The sequence below is a fragment of the Cavia porcellus genome, unplaced genomic scaffold (genome assembly GCF_034190915.1).
Source record: "Cavia porcellus strain 051 isolate PalLab524CR breed Dunkin Hartley unplaced genomic scaffold, mCavPor4.1 scaffold_21, whole genome shotgun sequence".
NCBI lineage: Eukaryota > Metazoa > Chordata > Mammalia > Rodentia > Caviidae > Cavia > Cavia porcellus.
The window spans coordinates 28,604,126-28,630,999 of NW_026947504.1; the positions used below are offsets into that span (position 1 = coordinate 28,604,126).

A 26,874-nucleotide genomic window follows, 5' to 3' on the forward strand; every position below is an offset into this window, starting at 1 on the left:
AACCTTGTATTTTCCAGGTTGCAAACTATTGTACAAACAGGATTTTGCCAGACGTTTAGGATTAAGATGTGTTACATGCAACTATTGTTCTCAGCTGTGTAAGAAGGGAGCAACTAAGGAACTTGATGGTGTTGTGAGAGATTTCTGCAGTGAAGACTGCTGCAAAAAATTTCAGGATTGGTACTATAAGGCAAGTTTCTCCAGATTTTGATTACAGCAGTGACCTTAAGAAGTCTTTTTAAAAACTTTATAAGAAGTGTATAACTTACTTATTTTTTAAATGTACACACTTGAAACCTATCCCAGATCATAGTGTTTATTAAAAGTATTTTGCATTTTAGTTCTCTGAAACTTGAGGTTGAATTTTTACTGTTTTTTTTTTCTTTATAGATTAGGCATGTACAGTCTCTTAGACTGTACTTGTAGTTTCATTGACACAGTTTAACAAAATGCATTATTTCTATCAAATTTGTTCCATTTTACTTAAGTAGATACAAATATTTTTGATGATTCCATTATTGAACAGTAGTTTTGAATAATTCATATGTTTTTAAAACTTTAACTTAACGAATTATCAGAGACTTCCATATTGAAAAGACACACGGGATCATAACTTTAATTTGAAGGAGTGAAAAAATGCATCTTATCAAAAACTATTTTTTTTCTTTCTGTCTTTTTTTTGTACCAGGGATCAAACTCACAAACTCACACTTACCAAGCAAGCACTTGACTGCTGAGCAGCTAATGCCTTAGCCCCAAAAACTATTTCTTAAAGGTTAAAATAACTCCCATTTGACCTGTTGTGTGTATGGGTAGTGTAGTATAAATTTGGACTTTGGATGGTTATACATCAAATAGAATATTATTAAATCATGTATTGATAATACAGGAAATCATCTCAGTGTTAAAGCTTAATTATGGATACAGTTCTGAAGCACGTTAAGACAAATACTTCAAAATTGTAAAAGACCTCTTTAGAAACAATGAGTAAAATAGTTGAAATACTGTGTAGATCACATTTTGAAGGTGTTAAAAATAATACTGGGAGAATTGTGGGAATTCTTGGTGTGATTTTATGTATCTGCATTTTAAACTTGTATTTTGTAAATAAAAGGAGGGAGATAACTTTGCTACTTAGCAAAGGTTGGTAAAACAATTGCGGTGAGCATTTTGGGATGAAAAGTGTCTTCATTATTTTGCTTTTGCTTCTGAAAATACATTTTTAAGATCCAGATTGTAGGAGTGCACAGAGCGTGAGCATATTAACACATGTTCATATGGATTCATTAGTGTAAATGAGTTTTATGTTCTGTTACAGGCTGTTTTTGAGAGAAAATGACTCAGAAAATGTAGTTGATAGTTTTAAATGCTTGATTTTAGTTCAACACACACAAAGGGAACCTTCACTTTTTGGTTGATCTCTCTCTCTCTCTTTTTTTTTGTCTAATTGATTGATTTTGGGGGGGGGTGGCACTAGGAATTGAACTCAGGACCTAGAGCTTGCCATATATGTGCCGTGCCTCTGAACTATACTTCTGGCCCCGGAACCTTCTCCTTTTAAGAAGTATTTGTGTATTTAGCAATATTGAGAATTAAATTCAGGTCCTTGTACATGCTAATAAGCAAGTGCTGTACCACTGAGTTACATATTTAGGTCAGGAAGTTTTATTTATTTGGTTGATTTTTCTGTGGTGGTGGTTTGGCAGTGCTATGGAGAGGAGGTTTTATTTTTGAGAACTTGTTTCTGAATAGTAAAGTTTTTTTTTTTTTTTTGTACCAGAGATTGAATTCAAGACCTTGAGCTTGCCAGGCAGGCACTTATGAATAGTAAACATAATTAATGACAGATTTTGCAACCCCATTTTATTTACTATATTTGTTTACTTATTTGTATACAAAGATTAGTAACTTTGTAAACATAGGAAATTTATGTCATTGTATTATCAGGACCCTCAAATCTACTTAGAAATAGTGTCCTTTGTATCATTTTGATCTACTAATGTTTATTTTATTATCCTATCTTTGTAACTCTAGTCTTCAACTTCTGATAAATATACTTTGTCAGTTAGAAAAATTACTCTGATTTTTATTCTACTTTGTTATTGATTTTACTGTTTATATATGACTCGTTTTATTAATGTTACCACATTTTACAGTTACCAGTGGTAACACTTTTAGAAATCTTTAAGAACGCTTACACATGTGTGATATTTTAAATCTGGTTTTAAATGCCTGAAGCCCCTCTTCCCCCTTTTTTTGGTTAAGGCTGCAAGGTGTGATTGTTGTAAGTCTCAAGGAACTCTTAAAGAGCGAGTACAGTGGCGTGGGGAGATGAAACATTTCTGTGATCAGCACTGCTTGTTACGTTTCTACTGTCAGCAAAATGAGCCCAATCTGACAACTCAGAAAGGACCTGAAAACTTACATTATGGTACGTAATGACTTATGAAACATTTGGAAAACGTTAATTTTGGAAATAGTTTAATACCAACTTAAATTTCATAAGTTTTTCCAGATGAGAGATATATGATGTTTCTGTAGATACATTGCATTTATTTTATTCCTTAAAAAATTTAATGCTCTTTGGGCTAGAGGGAAGCTAAGTAGAATTACAACAAAAATGTAAAAAGAATAATTTATTTACCATGTGAGATCTGTAATTTTTAATGAAAACCACATTTAGCAAATTGTAAATTCTTGACTGGATTGCATAACAGAATCTCTAGATGCTGTGGCATTTTGCTTTATTTAAGAGATAAGCCTAAGTGCATAGTATTTTTTCCAAAGCAATATGTCTAGAGGGGCAAAATGAGAAAGCAGATAATTTTATAAATTGAACTCTTGTTTTTCTATACTTTCAATTCTAACTTATGGTTCTTTTTTAAAATAATGTGAAATGTTTTCTTCAACAACTTCTTTCAAAGTCAGTCAAATATGGTGTGTGAAGTAAGGGTTAGAAAATTCTGATGAAATCTATCTTTAAATTTGTTTGTTTTTTAGATCAGGGCTGTCAAACATCCCGAACCAAAATGACGGTAAGTATTGATTAAGTAAACTGCTAAATTGTCATTTTATAGTGTGTGGTAAAATAATTAGGCCAGTTTAGTTTGATGATAATAAAATATTTTTACTTTTTTGTGACAGTCTAACATTTAGCTGAATTGTTAGTACTAGAGAAACATGCTAAGGTATATAAGATGAATTAATTATAGCTTCTCCACATTCCAGAGAAATGGTATTTGATTTGAAGTTTCCATAATAAATACATCTCTGTAACAGTAGCAAAAATACATTTAAAAATGATTGATTATATCTGTTCCCAAAGAATGTAACAAGCTAAGTGTAAGCAGTTGAGTAGAAAGTTGCCAGGTAGATAAGAATGACAAGCATGATTAATAATGTAAAAAATATTTGGCAGAGCTACACATTAAGGTCGAGCTTGAAGGGGATCTTTGCTGTAATTATGTGAGGCTGATAGATTAGCTGGCTCCATTATTTTACAAATAGAGATCTGAAGATCTATGTTGGTTACAGGGACCTATGAGTATTTCCATTTTAGTAATATTCATTGTGTTTATTTTTTTACCCCCTTTTTTTTTTTGGTGTAATTCTTTATATCGTGTTTTTCTGTTAGCATTTTAAGACTTTATAGGTTAGAAGTGGCTATTTATTGGTAGTGGCTACAAAAGGTGGAAGCAGTGCTTTTATCACGCCTTAAAAGAGAAATGAGGCCCTGCCTGCCTGTGTAAGCTGTTTCTACAAGAATTGCTAGATGGTATTCTACTGGAATTTTAGGCTTCCTTATTCAAGGAAAGCCCTAATAGAGCCATTTATTAGCGTTACAATACGTCTCTCGGTTAGTTCTTGTGGTGAGAAACTACAGGTTAGGTTTTAGCTCCTGTCACTTAGCTGACACAAGTTTTCAGAATCTTTCATTGTCTTAATTCTGACCCAGAAGTTCCTATTTTAGAAAAGTGCTTCATTTAATATTATATGTAACCCATGATGTGGGTCATTGATATGTTTACCCTCTGTATCTTTGGGCTCCCCATTTGCAGATTCAACCAAACTAGGATTGCAAATTCTAGCAATCCTAGAAAATAGCCACTTCTTCTGGAAATAATTTTCCAGAAGATTCCAAAAAATAAAATTTGAAATTTGTTACACTCTGACATGAGTGAAACGAAACAGTGTTGTGGCCACACCATGCTTTAATTTCTTATTACTTCACATAGCTTCGGTCTCCCCAACACTCCTGCATTGTTTGCCTGGTGTCTTGTACTGTGCGGTTAGTCTTATTATCAGTGTTACACTGAATGTGTAGAGAAGTCTTTGGTTTCTTTTTCCTTGTCATTATTCCCTATGAGAAAGTATAGCAAGCTATTTATACTGTAGGAGGTATTATCAGGTAGCTAAAGATGAGTTAAAATATAAGGGGAAATGTGGAGTATAAAGATGATTGTTCCCTGTTTTGTTATCTTTATTCTACCAATGAAGCGACACAGTAATAACCTTCCAGCCTTGTTACAAATGTGTGTGGCTTTTGTTCTGTTTTCCACAATGATCTACTCTTACCCTCACTTTTCCTACTTGCTCAGCCCCAACTTGCTCTGAAGAGCATATTTCTTTTCCTACCTTTAATAAACATGAAACCCTGCTACCATTTGCATTTGTCTTGATCAGTTCTTTACTTAGGACAGAAGGAACTTAGAAAACACCTCTAGAAGGAAACTCTGGCACCCCAAAACCTGGTGTCATCTGAAATGCTAGGATTTCATTCACTCCTTGCTAGAAACTGTCTCTTAAATGTGATTTTCAGTTAGTAATATCATATACTGTGGAATGAATGCTAGGAAAAACATTCTTTCATCCATGGTGGTATAAGAAACACAGCAACATCCCAAACTATCAAATGTGTGTTTATGTGAGTATAGGCAGCTGTCTACTGAGGAGGCAGAAGAGTTGTATTGAAGCCCACCTTGTGCTTGATGTATCACTTGTTAAACAGACCCAACAGTGACGGTTGCCCTTTTGACTTTGGGATTTACCAGTAGTGAGACACACAAAGGCTTGTACTATTCTGTTGTCCTGGTCTCTGGAAAAAGGTAGTTGATACCCCCAGCAGAAAGGAGAAGAGAAAAAAATTTAAAATAAATTTCAAAATTAAACAAAGATAACATTGCTTTGACTAAGGTTTCAAAAAACTCTCCTGATACATTGTTGCTGTCTTTCCACAGCATTTCAACCATAGTATATGACTGACATAGTGATGAAGTTATATTACTACTTGGCAAGGAAAGTTAGAATGTATTGTGACCATTGCTTTTGTCCTACAAAGCCCTCTTACATATTTTCTTTGTAAGTTTTTGGCATTTTTAAACTCTCAATCCATAAACTTCAGGAGATGAGAACTTAGCTGGATAATTTTGAGCACAGTATTTCATTATTCTTTGTGTGAGTTTGTTTCCTGGTAGAACCAGGATGAAACGTTGCCCATCTTAGGTTTGTCACTGTAGGTCATTACTAATGCGTGATAATGTGGAGACACTGTGATTGTTAATAAGATAGGCTTTGGCATTGGGTGAATCTTTCTGAATTCCAACTTCAGAATTCTCAGATCTGTTATCTTTGCCAGGTGATAGAGCATTCTGGCCTCAGTGTCTTGTGGAAAACAGAAGAGATAAAAGGACACATTTGGTGTTTTACACAGTTTCTAGCACAGAAGCAAGTTTTCAACAATGTTAACTTTTGTTGTTGTAGTTTTCATTAGTTGGGGTTCTTCAGTTTCAACATAAATAGCTATAAATCCTATCTGTTGACTAAAAGAAAACTAAAAAACATTCTAAAACTGAAAGATTGGAGTCAAGGGCAGGTTTCCAACAATTGACATAATTAGTAGACAGGAAATAGTAATTTTCAGAGTGGCAAAGGCAACAAAACTGAGCCATCTCAGGACGTTTATGATTGTGAACTTGCCCATTACTGAGTCTGGGATACCAGAGTATTTTATAGGTCACATCAGATTAATCCAGTACTGAGTGTTTAGTGAATATTGTTTCCTAGGTTTAGGAGGTTGACTTGTCTGACCTGACAGCAGAAACATTAGAACCAAGCTCAGGTTAGGGTTAGGGTTAGTATTTCTGTCTCTGTCTCCCTTTCTCGTTCTCTCAGAGTTGAAGAAAATGTGTATATTACTGTAACTTATGAGCTACTACGTAAGTATAGAAGTTTTGTCTGTGTGTGTGTCTCACTGTGTGGTTTAGGCTACCTTTGAACTCACAATGTAGTACAAATGGGACTTGAACTAACAAGGAGCCTCCTGCTTCAGCCTCCCCCTCCTGCCTCAGCCTTCTGAGGGCTGGGATTATGTGCTTTCACCACTACACCCAGCTAATACAGGACTTCTGTGTTATTTTTGCAGACCTTCAAAAAATCACAGAAGGGGCTGGGATTGTACCTCAGTCATAATGTGCTTGCCTAGCATGCACAAGGGCCTGGATTTAAGCCTCTAGGACTATAAAAAAAGCTGATATAAATTTATAAGTACAGTCAATCTTCATTATACATGGATTCTGTATTTGAATTTACCTACTTACCAAAATTATTTACAATATTAAATAAATATTTATAGCACTTTTGTTACAATTGATTGGGCCAATGATAGTCCAGGTTCTTGTGTATGATAGGGAAAGTACTGCCACGTATGTATCCAGTAATAAGTAGTAAGCACCGGCAATTACTGAAGATCATGGGACTTGTACTTAGGGCCAGTCCATGCAGATAGAGTCATACACCAGGAAAGTTACCAGGGAAGCAGAAAAGCACTGCACACAGGTCAGTGGTAGCTCCAGCAAAAGGGGCCAGTAACTCAAACTTTCAGAATTTAAAGACCAGAGACTTTGCTTTAGGTGCCTGTCACTAAACTGCCCATGGTGCCACCCCTGCAGTGGGCCCCAGTCTCCTGCCTGGAGTTAAGACACATGATGGGAGCAAAGAGCAAGAGACAAAATAGCAGGGTGTAGCAGGTCTCTGAGATGATCCATGTCTTCTGTAGATGAAGACCCAGAATCTCTGGCTAGCCACCATTTTATTTAGCCAGTGCAGGGAAAGGGGTGCGGTGCTTTTCCTGGAACAGCATAGAAGTGGTTGAACGGGCAAGTTTAACAACATAAAGGAAACAGTTAACATTCATCCCCACACCTGGGTGTTAGTTTCCCTATATTGTACTTGTGAGACTTTATCCTGCTCTGTGAACCTCATTAACCAAGAGGACATGGGATTTCTGCATTTTAAAACCCAGCCCACAAGACAAGGGCCAGTCAGTTTTAATTTATGGTCCCCAACATTGCCTGTACTCTTGGCTAGATCGTTGGAGATGCCCTATTAGTGATGTGGGAATCTTACGGAGTTTTCAGTGGTACAAACAGCCTGCCATAGGTGTCGTAGATGCACTACCACTGTTCTAGGCTTTTGTTACTTTATTTTCTACCTCTTCAGGGTGATAGAAATAACCATTGGATGCTATGTAGAGTTAAATGGAGGAAAGGGAGTGACTCACTCAGCTTCATTGTTTCTAACTATATTACTTTGACAGAGATTTGCAGAGTGGTACAAAATTTGAGTTACCTAAAGTGTCTGTTCCCAATGATGTAGTTGAGGGTGATGCTGTGCCTTCTTATTTCAGCTCTCAATATGAATAAGTATGTTTTATGACTTAATGAGCACTGTAGATTTTGCATTTACTTTTGAAGATTTTATTTTAAGTATAGTGGCGAAGTGCTGTCTAGTGTCCTGGAGAGATGTGATGTCCCTTATTGAGAAAGTAAGTGTTTAGAAAAGTATCAGTCAGGCATAAGTATAAATGCTATTGGTATGAATGAATCATTAATATGACTGGAGAAAAGGGAAATTTGCGAGTCTGTACAGGAATGCTATAAGAGTTTAAGTAAATTTGTGGATTATGGGATTAAGACCTACTTAAAAAAAATGTAGAACATTATCATACTGAGGCTTTCAGCTCACAGAACATTAACCAGGAAATTAATAAATTTTCAACTAGTGCTAGCTGACTTTCACATTTTAGGATGATATGATATGGACAGGTGAAGAGGAGGAAGTCGGACATGATAGCCCATTCCTGTCATCCCAGCACTAGGGAAACTAAGGCAGGAGGATCTGCGCAAATGCAGGCCAGCCTGGGTTACACAGTGAGTTTAAGGCCAACCTAAATCATACAGCAAAAGCCCCCTCGACCCATAGTTTTCAATGCTAATGATACATGCTTATTTTTCAAGGTTGTTGGCAAAACAACCTACAGATAGTTCTCAAAACCCCTAGCTTTAAATCATTGCTTGCGTAGCCTTGAAATTGTACATTAATGCCAAGAAAATTTTATATGCTAACTCCTAGTTTACAAAGAAAAACCTGAGCTGTATGTCTTCTTGTTGGAAGCTGACCAAAAAAAGCATGGATAGTGTCTAAAATAAGTTTCATAGCAATTTTATTCTAGAAGATGAGCTTTGAAAGTTTTGCCTTCAAAGTGTTGTTGTTTTGAAGAACTAAAAATGTCCACCCCTATAGTTTTTTTCATACCTTTAAATACTGTGTCTCTCATCCAGCCCCTTAATCAGGTACACACATGATGCCAACACAAGAAGGTCACCATGATGGCCCATTGATGTTGCTTACTGTTAACTAACTGTTGGGGAAGTGTTGTGTAGACTGAAAAATTTCAGAGAATTTAAAGAGGTTACAGAAAATGTAAAGAACAGTGTTTAAGATAAAGCAACATAGCCAGGTGTGGTGGCTCACACCTGTGATCCCAGCACTCGGGAGTCTGAGGTAGGAGGATCATTGCGAGTTTGAGACCAGCCTGGGCTACAAAGTGAGCTCAAGACCAGCCTGAACTGCATAGTGAGACTCCGTCTCAAAAAAGACAAAAAAAGATAAAGCAGTATGTATTACACAGCAAATGAATAGAAAAGGCTTTGGCAATGTGAAGCTGATCTAGAATTCTGTCTGGGGAAATATTTGTCAACAATGTTGAAAATGTGAACCTGTATTTGAGCACAGCCTCAGATTTAGGTGTCCAGGGCAGGTGCCTTATATTAAGAATGGTTAAAATCTTTCAACACTGCCAACAAGCCACAAAACCTAATTTCATGAACTTCTGTACTTTTCATTGGATATGCCTAAGTGAGAAATTTAAATTGTCTCATCATAGATCCTGGAACTTCACCCACTGTAACATTTTAGTGTCTTTACGAAACTTTAAATGCTTAATCTTTGTGTAACATGTTTTTCCAGAACTTAATTTTTATTACTATAAAGTATATATTCGCAATATTGTGTTTTATGTTAATTGCTATACAGTAGCGTACAGTTTCAGGATTACTTACTGTATGTGACTGTAGTGCATATGTGCTGTGATGCTATGCAGTGTATACATGCAGTATGGGAAGATTGTATCTGTACTATGTGAATTACAACTGAGAGTTGATAGTCTCAGAGAAGTACATGAAGCAAAGTTGCCGTGATTGAAATTCTGTCATATTATAGGAGAGTACTGCTTATAGTTGTTTAAAAGGAATATTAAGCTGTCTTTAAATAAGGGATTATACTGAGCAGTTAGTGAAACACAGTGTTTAACTGTGTTCCTCCCTGCAGCAGTGGTTTCATACTTACTGGTCAGTGCTTGGGGCAGCTGTACGGAACATGGCTACCCGAGATAATGAGGATTGACTGCACTTATGTTCTGTACCTACTTTTTTCTCTTAACGATAGGTGATAGTGATCCCAAAAGATCCCAAAAGATTGGGATCTTTATCTTTTTAGATCTTATTTATATGAGGACTTGATTTCTCTGTAGTACAATAGCTCAGCAAACCTGATATTAAAACACCAGAAATTATTTAGATTATCTGTGAAGTAACTCAAATTTGTATTTGTGTCATATTGACAATGTTAGTACATTGTAATTGATTTAGGTTTCTAAAATGGCAGTTGCTGTGCCCAGAAAGTAACTTGTTAAGTTTTGCAGTATAGCCTATAATTCTTTTAATTGTTTATCCTTTCAAGTTTAGTATCATATTTTTAAGATGCTTATCCAGTAGAGGGAGCTAAAACATCAAGCATAATAACTGTAAGACCTTCTCTTTAAATGAATTTAAAAGAGCCAAATTTCAGTTCTAAGCCTTGATTTTGTATTTAAAAGAGAATTCTCTTGTTACCTTTTTAAAAATATGTATGAATTCTACCCCTATTGGAGGTGACAGCAACTGATGAAGGAATTTGTTTTACTGCTTCTCCTGTGATTAGCATAGATTCACATTGTTTCTCTCAGACTGACACTGCAGTGAAGCTAAAAACACAGCATAGTTTGTTTATACTCTTCCACTTTTGTGTCTTCTCTCCATAAAACTTTGAAAATAGATGCTCATTAACACTAGACAGTAATGAAAAGTATAAGCAAGAGTAAAATGTTTTTTTCTTCTTACAGGGTTCAGCACCACCCCCTTCTCCAACTCCCAACAAAGAGATGAAGAACAAAGCAGTTCTGTGCAAACCTTTAACAATGACAAAAGCTACTTACTGTAAACCTCACATGCAAACCAAATCTTGTCAGACAGGTAACTTAGGAAATCTGGTTTTTCACTTTGCTTATTCCTTACCTGATGCTTTTCTTGAGTAACAGTACAGAGTAGATTTGTTGAGTCAGGTTGTCATTTTCTGTTGGCTTTTGTTTATCTAATTTGACTGTGAAAAATGATTTAAAAATCACAAATTTAAAATCATTTGTGATCAATTTTTCTGAGGCCTAGTGTTTATTGTGCCCTCTGAGAAAAATCATCTCTTTATGGTCTGCAGTGGTAATCTTTGTTTTCTGTCAGAAGGAAGTGAAGTAATTCAGATTTGTGCCACATTAACATCTTAGCTAGCTCTTACTTCAGTGGATTTTAAAACGTTGAGAGGAGTGAGCGCAGTCTGGTAGGATGTTAGGAATTACATTGTTTTGTTTTGCCTTTTTTTTTTTTTTTTTTTTTAAAGAATCTTGCTATATAGTCCAGGCTGGGCTTGAACTCACTGTGCAGCACAGCCTGGGATCTTCCTGCTTCAGCCTTCTGAGTGCTGGGATTATAGGCATGTACCGCCATGCCCATCCTAGAGCTACACTGAAGTTTTCTTTTTTCCTGAAGGAGGAAACAAAAGAGAAGATGAGTTCCCTGTTGCCCAAAAGTCTCCAAATAGAGGGCCTTCTCCTCCTCCTTGGAAGAGAAGTGGCCTAGGTAAAAGCTAGCTGGATGTGGTGGTGCACATCTGCAATCACAGCAGTCAGGAGGCTGAGGCCAGACATTGAGTTTTAAAGGATATTTTTTTTAAAGAACCTAAATTCTATTTGTTACAAGTTTAGAGCAGCTGTTGTTTTGTTGTTTTTAAGTTATATAATGTTACAGAAAGGAATTTTGTTTAAGTGGGTAATGAGGTAGTTAATTTTTCATCAAATTTTTAAACCCTTGAATAGCTATCTATCTGTAAGTGCTAGTTACCACTGTTCATTACCATGTCTTACCTTTGTAGATGATAATTGGAAGACAGAGTATGTTCCAGTGCCCATCCCTGTTCCAGTGTATATCCCAGTACCAATGCACATGTACAGTCAGAATATTCCTGTTCCGACCACAGTTCCTGTTCCTGTAAGTCAGGGTTTTAGTTCTTTTTTTCTTTTTGAGATTTATCAGGCACGGGTAAACTCAATGAAACTGGTAAGACCAGAGCTGCCTTTTGTCCACAGTTAAATTTGGTTGAACCCTGTTGTTATGATCTTGCTTTGTATTTAACTGAGTGTGTGTGCATCATTGGGAATGAATTGTAGCAGATGCCTTAGTGCGCTTGGTACATTTCATTGTGTAAGTACCATGTGTGGCCCGACTGTACCACTGGAACGTCCTGCTTTGCACGTTTTGCATCTCATTTTTGAAAAACATATTTGTGAAGACATAAGGTTTAAGAGTTGAAATAGAGGGCTGGGGATTTAGCTCTGCAGTGTAAGCACCTGCCTGGCAAACCCAAGATCGTGAGTTCGATTGCCTGTACCCACTCCGCCAAAGGAGCTGAAACAGAACAGCTTACATTCCCTCCCAAATTACTTGTAATACTTATATCATTTTATCTGAGTTTGGCTGCTGTACCCCCTTAGGGGATGGAAATACCTCAAAAATTCCTTTAATTTGTATTATAGGTAGTAGCCGCTTGTATTTTGGGTTTATCTTGTCACAGTAGATATCATAGTTTGATTCTTTGCAAAACGTTTTCTCAGTGTGATGTTGTAAAGTAAGTCATGTATCAGAATGATTGGAGCTGGGAGTCAAGACAGGGTCTCACTGTGTAGTTGAGGCTGACCTCGAATTCACTGTGTAGCTCACGCTGCCTTTGAATTTGCAGCGATCCTCCCTTGGCCCCCCTCAATGCTGGGATTATAGGTGTGCTCCACCACACCTGGGCAGAGTGATTTTTTAATAGGAAAAATACCTTTTAATGTTTTGTAAACTTACCTCTCAATGCTTTTGGTTAATTTAGGTACCCGTTCCTGTTTTTCTACCTGCTCCATTGGACAGCAGTGAGAAAATTCCTGCAGCAATCGAGGATTTAAAAAGCAAAGTTTCTTCAGATCCTCTTGATACAGAGTTGCTTACGATGACAGATATGATGGTTGAAGATGAGGGAAAAACAGAGGCATCCAGCATCAACAGTGAGCAACACTATGTTTATTTCACTTTCTGAATAAGTTTATTATTGCCTGTGTGTATGTATGTGTTGTTTTGTTTTGCTTGTCTTTTTTTGAGACAGGGTCTTGCTGTGCAATTAGGGCTGCCCTTGAGCTCACTTCTATAGCCCAGGCTGGTCTTGAACTCACAACGATTTTCCTGCCTCCACTCCCCGAGTATTGGAATTACAGTATTGGAATTACACACACGTGGCTATATGTGTGTTTTAAGAAACATAGTTATTAGATACTTGCCTAGGGATATCATTGCATTTCAGATTGATCTAACAGTAAGGGGAAATACAACAAAATGCATATTGCATTAAGAACTCCATTCCACCTCTTGCCAGTGCCCTCTAATGTCAAGTCTGATCTCTAAAACCGGAATTTGTGTGCTCCGTGTGAATGCAAGTGTTCATGGGTGTTTGAGCTGGGATCTTCTTTTTTCCCCAGACTTGTCTACAACTTGTAGATTCAAACCCTCCTACCCTGGCCTCTTAAGTTGCTGAGATGGCGTAGCCTATACTCTCTTGGGTTAACTTGTCTTAATAATAGAGTAGCACAGACACAAAACTAATTTATAATGGACTTTAGAAATAATCCAAATTCTTTTATTTTGTAATAGTTGTACCAAATTTGTTTTACTCCTTATATTAGTAAAATAATTTGTATTATGTAAGCCAGAATTTATCTTAACCCTTACTAGACGAAGACTTGCAACTTGGTGTAGGTGATTCTACATGAGTATGTTTTAGATGATCTGAGTCTGTTAGAATATTTATTGTACCCTTAGCCCACTGGTGATACGCAGTATTTTGTTTCAGCTATGAGCTGCTTAATATCTTTTGCCCTAGGTCAGTGATGGTGACCTTTTAGAGTTTTGAGTGACGCAAACAGCTTGCTGCAGCACATGTGCCCTGGTTTCACCAGTACTGCTCTAGCATGTTGAAAAACATGTAGCTTTCCAGTTACATGTAGTAGTGTTTCTGTATTAAGGAATTGTGAAATTAGCTTAGTAGGATGCAACCAGTTTTCATTAAAAAAAAAAAATGACATGGATTAGGAGGTAAACATGAGTACAGTCCTTCATACAGAGGGTAAATACTGTTTTGTGAAACTTACTTTCAGTTTGTGAGTATGTGTCTGTTTATCTTTCTGTCTTCCACTGTCATCTGGTAGTAAACATTGTGTAAAATATATATCCTACCATGGCTTCAACAGAAAGGGTTGAACAACTGAAACACTTGAAGCTATTTGAAAATAAGTGTATATTGAATGATATAGAAGATTTCTAGGTCAAAATTCAAGTAAAATGTTTGATAATTGCTATTTTCCCTCAGTTTATTTCTGACAAGAAATTGCTGAAATATACATGCTGGAATTGTTTAACTATCAAAGCCCATATATTAACTTTTGAGAAGGAACCATCAAAATTTCTAGGATTAAAACTTAAGATTTTAGCTTCCAATTATGATATTCATAGTAATTTACATATTTCCCTTTAAGACATTCTTCTAAGTATTTATTTTTACTGTATTTACAATTAAATGACTTAGTTTTAGCAGAGTAAATATAAATCTTGTTGGGGGTTTCTCTTTTGCCTCCTAATGAAATTATGAATTGATTACAGGTGTAATTGTTGAAACTGATATAGTTGGTTCAGATCTCATGAAGAACTCTGACCCAGAGATGCAGCCCAGCATGCCTGATGTACCATATGAACCTGATTTGGATATTGAAATAGATTTTCCCAGAGGTACTCAAAATACGACTTTATGATTATTGAATGACATTATAAAATCCCTAATTGTAGTTACGATTATTAACCATTTAATATTAATATCTTCTTTATAGTGTTCATAATTATTTCATCTCCCGCACAGTGCCCGAATGTGCTCTATAATTGCTGCTTTGAGTTTGAGAAAGAGAAACAGTTTATGAAAGTAATTCATTATGGAAAGTTGAAGATTAAAAAAAATTAAAGTGTCTTTTTAATTTAAAAATAGCATTTTTCTTAGGACATTTTTGAAAATTAAGTTCATTTTCAAGAGGAAAATTATTTTCACATCTTCTATAAGAAATACTTTTAAAAATTATTTTGTTGAGTCTGAGTGGCTATTGAACATGATAGAATTTAAAATGTTTTTGGAAAAAGGTTGGAACAGATTTGCACAGTGACTTTTTAGATATGACGACTGAGTTTCAAATATAATAATTTTTTGATAACACATTTCTATGAAAAGCCCATGTGATACTTGTTGATGGTTGGAGTCTGAATAAGGTTTATCAGAACTCAGCCTATTGTAGGTACATCATGTCATGCACTTTCTAGCCTCAGGTTATCCTCGTATATAAATGCTTGTTCATATTCTGTGGTTGGTTCTTTGGCTTCCTTATGTAATATAAGACTGTGCTATTACATTTGAAATAAGAGTTTTTCTGATTCGTCAGCTGCTGAAGAGCTTGATATGGAAAATGAATTTTTATTACCACCTGTTTTTGGAGAAGAATATGAAGAACAACCCAGACCTCGATCTAAAAAAAAGGTACAAAATTTAATAGTATTCCTGCATTCACTTAACGTTTCTATAGGCCTCAAGTCTTTCTGTAGGCCCCGAGAATACACTGGTCATTGGTGTGCTTGAGATTATGGGAAGTTTATGTTTCCTAATTAAAAAAGTGGGTGTAAGGAATTTATTTACAAGTTATAAAAATGCCTTAGTTGTAGTTGTTACATCCTAAAAGATGTAACAACTAAATATTATTATTGCTTCTTAGTTTGGGGATTTTTTTTATTTGCCTGTTTTGTTTTGTTTTCCTGTTTTTGGAGACAGGTTCTTATTATGTAGCTCAGGCTATCTTGAACTATTGTAGCCCAAGCTGGCCTTGAACTCAAGAGGATCTTCCTGCCTTAGCCTCCTCAGTGCAGGGATTATAGTAGTCTGCCTCCTCGCAGCTGCCTCTTAGCTTTTCATTTAAAATTTATCTTGACGATAAAGTAAAGTAGAAATAAATTGCTGAAGAAAGTAAACTTAGCTAAAGAAAGGTTGGGGAGATATTTTTTAGGAAGTGATTTTTCGCATAGTTATTTTTGATGAGAGAACTAACTAGGATGAGGTGTAGTTTTCCAAGCATGCTGAACATGTCTTGACAGCTTGAGCATTCAGATAAGCAAAATATATTAACGGGTATTATTTTTAAAATAGTCCTTCAACAATTTTGTTTCTGATTTACAACATATCTCAAGAGCAAAAGACACCATAAGAGAGTCACACCTTTCACAAATTTCCCCTAAAGGAAAAAAAAATTTTTTTTAAAGTTTTTGTGCTAGGAAGGTGAGTTTTTATTTGACATATGCAATAATTAGCTCCAAATGGGTCATAGAGGCAAATGTAAAAGTAAGCATATAAAACTTTCAAGAAAACAAAGCCTTCGTGACTTTCTGGTTGGCAGTTTTTTGTAAAACACACAAAACATTTAAAAAGTGACAAAAATTTTAAAAAGGATAAATTGGACTGATAAATTGATGGCATTGCAAACAGTACCATCAAAAAGATAAAAGGATGGGGGTGGGGATGAAGTGGTAGAACATTTGTCTAGCATGTGCAAAGCCCTGGTTCAATCTCCAGCCTTGTTTTAAAAAGTTGAAAAAGAGTCTTAAATGATCTTTCCTTACATGATGTTGTTGAAATGTTCTTTACTTTTTCTGTTATGCTATTATTTAGAATTCTTTCATTATAGCTGATTAGTTTATTGTTTTGTTTATTTTCCCATCAGTAAATTTTCTTTAAGTCAAGAAATGTTAAACTGGTAATCACCTATTTCAGATTCAGAAATTCTAGCCAATTCTAAAGTAGATAAATATATATCTTTGCAATTTGCCTTTCTTGATATGGCTTACCTAAAGTTGTGAAATATTGCATGTTTAAAAAAAGGAATTTACAGTGATGTTTCATTAATAGGGAGCCAAGAGAAAAGCTGTATCAGGGTACCAGTCTCACGATGATAGTTCTGACAACTCAGAATGCAGCTTTCCTTTCAAGTATTCATACGGTGTGAACGCATGGAAACACTGGGTCAAAACAAGGCAGCTTGATGAAGATCTTTTGGTATTAGATGAACTAAAATCTTGTAAGTGTTTTGATTTTTTTTTTCTTAAGCCCTATCAAAAATGCAGATTTGTTACCTATTACTGCGTTTAATTACAAAAACATAAGTATGACTTAAAATAGTTCTAACTGCATTATCGTTATTTTAATTCAAAGTTCATAGAACCAACTCCCCAAGATGATTATAAATTGCATGTAATAAAAAAAACCAAAATTCTTAGAATAAATCAGAAAATTTTTTAACTTTAAGACATAAGTTTAATAATTATTTTTATTTTGTATCTTTTTTAGCCAAATCAGTAAAGTTAAAAGAAGATCTACTGTCTCACACCACATCAGAACTTAATTATGGGTTAGCCCATTTTGTCAATGAGATCCGAAGGCCAAATGGAGAGAATTATGCACCTGACAGCATCTATTATCTTTGCCTTGGAATACAGGAGGTTAGTTGTTTGTTGACTGCTTTCAAATAAAACATTATTAAAAGTTGTCTTGGTAGTTCTTGGAGAGGAAAATATATATCCACTTACTAGCTTACCACAAAACACAGTTTTGTAAATGTATTTGGAAATGCCAGGATGTTATAAAAGGTTTTCGCAGATATTTTGTGTTTCTACTATAACATAGTACATATATTCTTAAAGCCTGAAGTCCTTTAAGACAGTGTATTAAAACCATAAAGAACTTTTGAGGAAAATGGGATATGGACAGGCTACTCCAAACCCACATACCCTTTGTATCCAGTATAATACAGTTGTATTTTTGCCCCCATATATAGGTGATAATAGAGATGACAGTGTTTCTTCCTTACCTGTTGCAAATAACTTAATTCACATTTATGGAGCACAATGTGTAGCCAGATTTGGCTGTAAACCTGTACTGATCTGCATTTACGTAGAAAGATGTCTTACTTTCCGGTATAGAAGATCTGTTTTATTCTTTGTGTCTGATGTGTTTCTAACTTCTTAAACTGTGAAACTGCTTACCAACTTTGGTGGATCATTCTTAGGGCTTTTAGATAAACTTCATACACATGTCTATGAATGTAACTTTTCCACAGTAAACATAAAGATCAAGTTTAAAAAACAGTCTCTAGTTCTCAACACATTCTTTAGGTTTCCCCCAGAGTTCAAAAAGGATCTTCAGCTTCTAATCCTTTTGTATTTTAAAATGTGGTAATTGCAAACAGAGTTCTCTTTAGTGTTTTGCTGACTGGCCTAAAATGCAGTGTTATGGTACTAACAGGTTTATATCCTTGCTGTAGTGGTGTAGTTACACCATTTTAAAACCCCCAAAGCTTACTCTTTCTTAAAAGAAAACATTTATTTTAATCTTAGATAATCCTGTTGACCAGACCAAGTATTAAAGTATTGTAGACACACCACAGTTCTGCCAAGTTAAGCAACAGGAAGACAAGAGAGTGAGTTCTAGGCTATTTTCTTGTTTTAATCCTGCACTACTTTTTGGCTTTGTTTTGGGATTCTGTAAAAAATTGTATTTATAAGAGCATTCTATTAGAAACAGTCTTAAAACTTAGTGTGCAAATAATACAGTTTTAAAAGTAGACAAGTATTAAAAAAGCAGCAGCAAAATGGGATTATCTCTGCTGCATTTGCTTTGCTACATATTGCTGTTTTAGTATTTCCCTTGGCATTGCCAAATAGTATAGAGATGCATTTGGTTTTTATGTATGTATCTTCTATTCTGTGCCAGTTGTTATTTCTGGTAGGTGTTGTTTTCCTTAGAATTTTCTATATACATAATATTTGTGAATAAAACAGTTTTATTTCTCTTCAGCCTTTGTGTCTTTTTATTTTTCTTGCTTTATTACATTATTTAAAATATCCTGTTTTCCAAGAGGTTGAAATACTCTGTTAAATATATTACCAACTACTGGATTATTTTGTTGTTCATTTTTTTATAGCTTCTATTACCTAGTTGGAGATGTTCTCTTCTGTTCCTAGTTAACTGATGTTGTCCCCTGCCTTCTTTCTGTTTTGTTGCTGAGTGCCTTTATAGTAAATGGTTATTGAATTTTGAAACCCGCTTATTCTTTATCTTTTGAGACAATGTTTTTCTTTTTATTTCTTGAATGACATTAAATCAGTCTTACATTAATGGGATAAACTTCACTTGATGGTGATGTATTACCCTTTTTATATTTTTTCCAGATTAGATGTGCTAATGTATTATAAACATCATTTGTGGATAATCATAAGGGATAATCCATAATTTTTTATCTTTATTGGCTTTGGCAATAGAGTAGTACTGGCCTCATAAAATGAGCTAAATACTCTTTTCTCCTATTTTTCTGAAGAAATTTATGAGAATTGGTATTATTTTTTCTTAAATGTTTTGTAAGTTTTATTATTAAAGCTGTATAGGCCTGGGATTGATTGATTGGCAATATAAAAGTGGTTTTAAATGACTGTCAGTTCTTCAGCTGATATAGCCCTGTTTTTGTTTTTCTGTTTCTTCTGGAGTCATTTTGGCAGTTATATCTTTCAAGAAACTTGTATTTTGTGACAGCCAAATTTTTTAAAATAAGTTGAAAACCTTCCCTTATTTGCTTTTTCAGTGCCTATAGGATGTGATCATACTTTCATGTTTTACATTAGTAAATTTGTGACTTCCTTTTCTTTTTTGAACAGTCCAGCTCAAGATTCAGCAAACTTTCTTACAGGTTAAGATAATAAATAATATAAGCATTAGCAAACCAAGGAATATTCTTGGAATATTGGAATCAAACTTCTAGGAATATTGGATATCTATTTAGTTAAGTGCTTTAAACAAAATCATTTATAAATATAAAGAACAAAAAAAAGTCATAGTTCAAGGGCTACTAAACACTAGCAACCAAAAACAGGTGGAAGGCCCAGAGGGGCCAGGGTTAAGTTTGCTTGGACTGCTGGTTAGCCTAAGGTCTATCCATTATATTTGGTTTTCTTTTTTGAGCTTTGCTCTTTGTTATGTCCTTTTCAAAATTTGTTTATCTTCCCTACCCCTAGTTTAACTCTACTGTAGAGGTTTGAGAACTAAGTAGATTTTATAATGAATGATTGTGAATTGTTCATATCTTTTAAAAGATTCCTTTTTACCCACCAATTTTTGTTATTATGGTAAAGTACATATAAAACAAAGTTACCATTTTTTTGGTAATGAAGATTGAATTCACAACCTCGTGCTTGCCAGGCAGGCTCTTGTGATGCTGAACTATATACCCTGCCCAGAATTTACCATTTTTAAGTATACAGTTCAGTGGCATTAAGTATTCACATTACTGTGTCATCATCACCATCTATTTCTGGAATGCTTTCATGTTGGCAGATATAATAGTCTGTTAATAGTTCTTTCTTTACTGTCCCACAAGCCCTCTTTACTGTCCTACTGTTTCTATAAATATGATCTCTGTAGGCACCTCATATAAGTGGTATCATACAGTGTTTCTCCTCTTGTGTCTAACATTTCATTTAGCATAATGTTCTCAAGATTCGCCCACATTGTAGCATATGTCAGATTTTTTTTTTTTTTTTTTTTTTTTTTTGTTAAAAGCAAATTTTTTTGTTCGGGCGGTTGCTTGGGTTCTGTGGTTTTGTGGGTAGGTGGGTCGTCCCCCCTCCCCAAGATCTAACCCATAGCCTTAGGCATGTTAGGCAGATACTCACTGAGCTCATCCCTAACCCTTTTAAAATTTTGAGATTGAGTCTCTCAGGTGCCCAGACTGGTCTTGAACATTCCATCCTCCATTCTCCTCCACTATTCCCAATTTAGTAGGTTTCTTATTGTTAAAATGTTTCCTCACAAAAATTGATTCATTACTGAACTGTAACCATGGAAATGATTCAGGTGGTGAATTTTACTTTATATATTGACCACAGTTTTTGAAAATTGTACACTGTATTTTCTCTGACACATTTGCAGAGACTTGATTTACTCGAACAGATGGTGTTTATAAGTAGCTTTAACCCATTGGTGCTGAATATTGTAGTTTTTTAAATTTTTGCATGAAATTCATACATTACCTAGAAAAATTCAAGGAACAAGAATTTGAAGAGAATTATATTGTGTTCTACTATTGTAGGTATTCAAAAATGGGTCAGAAGGCCCATTTTTAAAGGGTTATAATTGATACCTAAAATATACAGAAATCAGTGCTATTTAATGTTCCTTTAAGGATATATACAGAAGAATCTTTTCTGTCGTTTTCATTTATTGCTTTTGATTATGTCTGACAATAGAAGTAAGATAATTTTATTCAAGAGAGGAAGGGGTTTTTTGTTTTGCTTTGCAAAGTTTTTCCCATACTGGGGATTGAACCCAGGACATTTTCCCTAAACTATATTATAGCCCTTTTAAAATTATTTTTGAAACAGGATCTTGCCAAGTTGCTTAAGAATCTGTGGACTCAAATCTGTGGTCCTCTTGCCTCAAACTCTAGAGTGCTGGGAGTATAGGTGTACAGTACCATTCCAGACCTGACATGTCTGTTGAAAGGTGATTAATGGTTTAGTTGTAAGGACAAGGTCTTTTGCATGTAGACAGAAGTAAGTAGCTATTTCTTTAAGAACTGGTGCTTTTATTTCTGAAATATTACTAAAAAGTTATTGTTGAATCTTAAGAAAATTATGTCTGTTTATTGTTTGTTTTGAGACAGGATCTGTGTTGGGGTTGGCCTTGAATTTACTGTGTAGCCTAGGCTGGCCTCAAATTTACAGTGATACTCCTGCCTCAGCCTCCCAAATGCTGAGATTACAGGCATGTGCCACTGCACCATAATGTTGCTTTCCTAAAAATTGAGGATCTTTCATGTTTTTCATTTACATTTGCTTTTCTGTGATTTACCCTTTTGATGGTTTATTTATCCTGTTGATTTTGTAAGAAGTTCTTTGTGTATTCTAGATAAACTTTGTGTGATGGTGCCCAAGATTTTTATTGTATTTTTTACATAATGTCTTTTATAGTCTTTTTTTTTAAAGTAAATTCCACTTTCTAAGTTTTAAAAATACATATAAATGCATTTATGACCTCTTAATTTAAGTTCAGCTTTCTTTATGCTTACATTTTAAACAGTGATAAGATGTTTTGGTAATTCTTCTCTGAGTGATTAATTCTACAAACATTAGTTAAGTGCCTGTTTACTGAACTCTGGGTGTTGGGATGGGCTTTGGAGGTTGAGATAAGTATGTTGATAACTTATTATGTTTATTGACTGCTTATTGTTTCTGTGCACTGTGCTAAGTGTTAGGCCTATCATTTAATGTCTTTAACCTACTACTATTACTTTTTTGTTTGTTTTGTTTTGCTTTTTTGAGACAGGGTCTCTCCATTTAGTGCAGGCCTTGAACTTGCTTGTACAGCTCTCTAACTGGCATCGAACTCAGAGTGATTCTGTATCAGCCTCCCCCACATGCTAGGATTACAGGTGTATGCCACCACACCCTTGGAAAGCACTGGTACTTTTTTTTTTGGAGTAAAACAGCTTGTCCCCGTTATAACATAGCCCATAAACTTCAATATGGTAGAAATTTGATACATTAGTAACACAGAACTAGAACAAGTAAATTCTACCTAAATGTATGATAGGAGGGTATATATAGCAATTTAATTGAGTTGTCATCTGTTGTGTGTTCACACACAAACACACTCTAGGGATTCAACCTAGGGCTATTGCATTGTGTTACCTCAGACCTCTTTATTTTGTGGATGTTTGTTTTTTGAGACAGGATCTCACTACATAGTTAAACTCACTGTGTGGCCCAGGCTTTCCCTATAACTCTTATAGCAATCCTCCTGCTTCAGCCTCCCAAGTGCTGGGATTACAGGCAAGCACCACCATACCCTACTATTTTGTATTTTTGAGACGGGGTCTCCTGAGTTGCTGAATTGCCCAGGGTGATCTGGCGTTTGAAATCCTCTTGCTTTAGTCTTCCAGAGTCCTGGAATTACTTGCCTGTACCACAATGTCCATTTTGTAATTGAGTTTTGAAGAACATGTAGACATTTACCATATATAAAGAATAACGGAAGGACAGTCACATCCCAGTAAAAGTGAAATCTACACAATGGTACAATATTCAAGGAACTACTTGGAATGAGAGGTGCACTAGACAGTATTACACAGATGTTCCTTGATGCATGTTTAGTCTTCAGCATTTGTCCAGCATGAAGCATGCAGAGGTCTGGCTTGCTCCCTTCCCCTTCCCTTCACCGCCACACCTTTCAGTGTTCCTGTATTTGTTTGTGTAGGGCTGGGGATAGAACTCAAAGCCTCGAGCATGCTAGGCAAGAATTTTACCAATTGACCATATCATCAGTCTTGCTTTCTAGGAGCTTTAAAGATCACACTGGATGTTTTTCTGGAACATAGGCAGCTACCGGCCAGAACATTATTGAAATGTAGATTGTCTAGAACTACTAATTTGCAGCTAAATTAATAATGGATCTTTGTTTTTAATGAAGCTTTATTCAGATAACATTTAATAAAACTGACTATAGAGACTTGTAAATATATGTTTTAAATGTTCTCAGTAGCCCTCAGATTAACATTTTGTATTCCCAGCATTTAATTTTATAACACAGTAGGTTTTCTTCTTTAGCTCTCCCAAAACATTCTTTGACAATACAGTAGCAGTACATGTCTGAACAAGCATGTTAGTAGTCTGAAATACTTTGTAAAACTATGATTTTTCCAACTGCATATTAACTGTGTTTTGTAAGGCTTTCATTCTTCCGAAATACTAGTGTCATAATTTCTACTTAAATAGTCTTATTTATTACATTGTTCTGCAGACTTTTCAGTCTATAAGATTCAGAGTCCTTGAAATATGACTGTTCTGAAATGAGAAGTATTTACATAATAAAAAATACAAGATTTCACAAAACTTTATTTTTTTCAAATGTTGAAATTACATAATTTGGATATATTGTGTTAAGAAAAAATACATCGTATTTCTGTCTTTTTTAAAAAAGTGGCCACTAGAGGATTTAAAATTAATGTACCTAGTTGGGTACAGTGGCGTGTGCCTGTAATTCAGCTCCTTGGGAGGCTAGATCTAAGTTACTGCTGTTCAGGGTTTTCATAAGTCTCAGCTACATACTGAGACCCTACCTCAAAAAAAATAAAATAACTGCTATTCAAACAGTCCTATCACGGAGTTTTCTCTGAGTTTGTTGCTGTGAGCTGCTGCCGTCCTTGCTAGCTGCTCTTTGCCTTTCTTTGCTTATGTGGGTTTCTGTTTACTTTAAGGGCCTTGGTGGTGTTTGAAAATGGGAACTACCTTGAGTGGAGATAATAGTGAAATAATACTATATTGCTTCTCAGATGACAACAAGGGCTAATAAAGTACATTCATTCTGGCACAGGTCACTAATGCATCATGGATTAGCCAAAGAAACTTTTTCAGAAGGATCAAGAGTTGACATCTCATTTAGCAGCTGTTTTTAAGTAGCGTTGACTTGTGTGTACCACAAGTCAAAAATTACTAACTTGTTCTTACGCAAGTTCTAAACATGCATAAAAGTTATTTTTACTTTCTTTTTGGGTTCACAGATAAATATATTATTTCAGGTTCATTCTCTTTTATTATGCTTATGGTAAGAACAAAGATACAAATTTACTATTCTAAACCTGGAGCTTTTACTTTTGAGATAGTTTTAAATAATATATAACTAAATTTACTTCTTTAAAAATGCAGGAACCTTACTCTACAAAAATTTGCAGTCCCATTAAATAGATTGAATTGTTGTATTTTACCCAGTCCGTGCTATAATGGTACACATAGTTTAGGAAATAGTATTTTTAGAATTCCTGCCTGCTGACCAATCCAAAAACAGTGGAAGGATTTGGCATTGTTGCTTCATTGATTCCCAGGCTTTTATCAGTCAATCAATTATCATCCTATTTGAAAAGCACTTGTTCACGTTTTTCTACTCTTAGAATTATGACAGATGTAAGGTTAGATAACACAATGACATTGTAGTGTGAGGGTCATGTATCAATGAGGAAGTTTTTCCTTTCATGTATCTTTATTTAAAATAGTGGGGGATTTTTGTATATGTTTTATCACTCGGTCTTGTTTTTTAATCCCAGTCTGACATTCTGTATGTTTTAATTAGTATGTCTAGAACTGAAACGAAAAAATTTTTTAAAAGACCTGATGGTTAAGGTTTTGCAGGCTTTGATTGTCCCTGTAGCCACCATTCAAATGTACCATTTTTAGAAACAAAGCATCCTAGAGCAGAGACAGGAAGGGATCTGCACAAAGACAGCAGGAATCTGCAAATGAACCAGCATCCATATTCACAGGAAACTTAATTTACAGAAGTAGGTCGTGGGCTGGATACAGCTCAGAGAGTGTACTTACTGACGTTGGTCTATAGCAGTAATGGCAGACCTTTCAGAGACTGAGCACCAGAACTGTAACCCAGAACCTACTTACTTATTGTAAAGTGCCAACACTGCAAGTAAACCTAAACACTGAGGTTTTAGTTTAGAAAAAACAAACTCATACATTTGGCTCATGTGCCCCACTACCACTGGTTTAGAGCTTTTTATATTTAATGTGCTCACTGCTTTTATTGGAATCAAGTCTGTCATTCTGCTGGTTTCTATTGTTACCTTTGATTTTTCATCTTTTAAAGAATTTTTTGTAATTTCATTTATCTGTGCAATTAGTTTATAATTTGTATGTCTTTTTTTTGGAACCAGGGATTGAACTCATGGTCTTGCACTTGCCAGAGAAGCATTTAATGCAGCTGAGCTAAATCCCTAGCCCTAATTTGTATCTCTTAAAATTTTTTTTAAATGATTGCCCCAGGATTTACAGCACATATTTTTGATGAATCGTTGTCTGCCTTCAGACAGAGAACGATTGGCACTTCGTGTATGGCACTTCGTGTAGTTACATCAGTGCACTTTTAATTCTTGCTTTCCTTTGTTTGTGCTGCTATCATAATCGCACAAAAGGTAGACATTGCAAACTTTAGTGGTTAAACATTTTGTGGCAACTCCTTACTGTAAAGCTTTAATGTTTGTCTCGGTAAGGTATAAGATTCATAAATTTGGACTAACAGGTAGAGAAATAAGGCATCTAGAAACAGTAAATTTAGTTATTCATACTTTATATATAATTTTCTCTATAGTAAATACTACCCAGTTTTTAGATTTTGGGCTGTGTAGTTCAGCTTTGAGTGTTTAAACAATAGATTGACAATTTAAGATTCTTTGTGATCTATAATTATATACGTGAAGCCACTAATCTCTTTCATTTTGTTACTATGCTTGCTTTTCTTAGAAAATTTTATTGTTGTCCTAAGAAATATGAAGTGTAATTTATTCACTGTTTATAGTTAACTGATTTTCCTTCAAGAAATTTTTTTTTTCTTATAGTATTTATGTGGTAGTAACCGAAAGGACAACATATTTATTGATCCAGGATACCAGATGTTTGAGCAAGAATTGAATAAAATACTCCGAAGTTGGCAACCAAGCATACTTCCTGATGGTAATGCTATTTCAAATAGCTTTGCTAACTTGGTGTTGAACTATTTTTTCAGAAAATGTATTTAAAATAACTGTAAAGTAAATTGGCAGTTTTTAGAGAATTAACTCAGGATTTAGAGAATTAACCTGTTCATTTCTTGCTGGACTAGAAATGAATATGGTCAATTAGTGTTTATAATGAATTTCATAAGACATACAGCCTACTCTCTCTGGAGGGCAAAACTGGATGTTTATATCTTAAGTTCTACAATGGAGATCCTACTGTTGAGATGTATAAAGTGTGTATGTATGAAAATCACCCTTTTTTCCCCCAGGAATTCTACAGGTTTAAGTTTTTCTGACCATTAGCTGCTTGTCCTACTGAAGGACAGAAACACACATCCAGTTCCTTATTCTAGAAACGATAGTTCCATAGTCTGATGCGTTTCTTAGTCTTTTTTTTTTTTTAAAGAGCTACGTAAGTAATTCTAAAATTCATTCCAGTTGACCTAGTGTTGAAC

The 26,874-nt window shown here is 35.0% G+C and overlaps 1 protein-coding gene across 4 annotated transcripts in view; it reads left to right on the plus strand.

The window, feature by feature from the left end:
* Zmym2 (zinc finger MYM-type containing 2) overlaps positions 1–26,874 on the plus strand; it is a 111,635-nt gene that overhangs the window by 80,588 nt on the left and 4,173 nt on the right. For 3 of the 4 annotated variants that reach the window (XM_063232472.1, XM_063232473.1, XM_063232474.1), the window contains 11 exons: positions 18–190; positions 2,266–2,431; positions 3,001–3,035; positions 10,499–10,628; positions 11,578–11,693; positions 12,577–12,748; positions 14,394–14,519; positions 15,215–15,309; positions 16,726–16,894; positions 17,164–17,315; positions 26,261–26,375. In XM_063232472.1, coding sequence (XP_063088542.1) covers positions 18–190; positions 2,266–2,431; positions 3,001–3,035; positions 10,499–10,628; positions 11,578–11,693; positions 12,577–12,748; positions 14,394–14,519; positions 15,215–15,309; positions 16,726–16,894; positions 17,164–17,315; positions 26,261–26,375 — 1,449 coding nt within the window. Of the gene's footprint in view, positions 1–17; positions 191–2,265; positions 2,432–3,000; positions 3,036–10,498; positions 10,629–11,577; positions 11,694–12,576; positions 12,749–14,393; positions 14,520–15,214; positions 15,310–16,725; positions 16,895–17,163; positions 17,316–18,209; positions 18,669–26,260; positions 26,376–26,874 lie in introns of those variants that run through there. The other variant, XM_063232475.1, reaches the window with a different exon arrangement.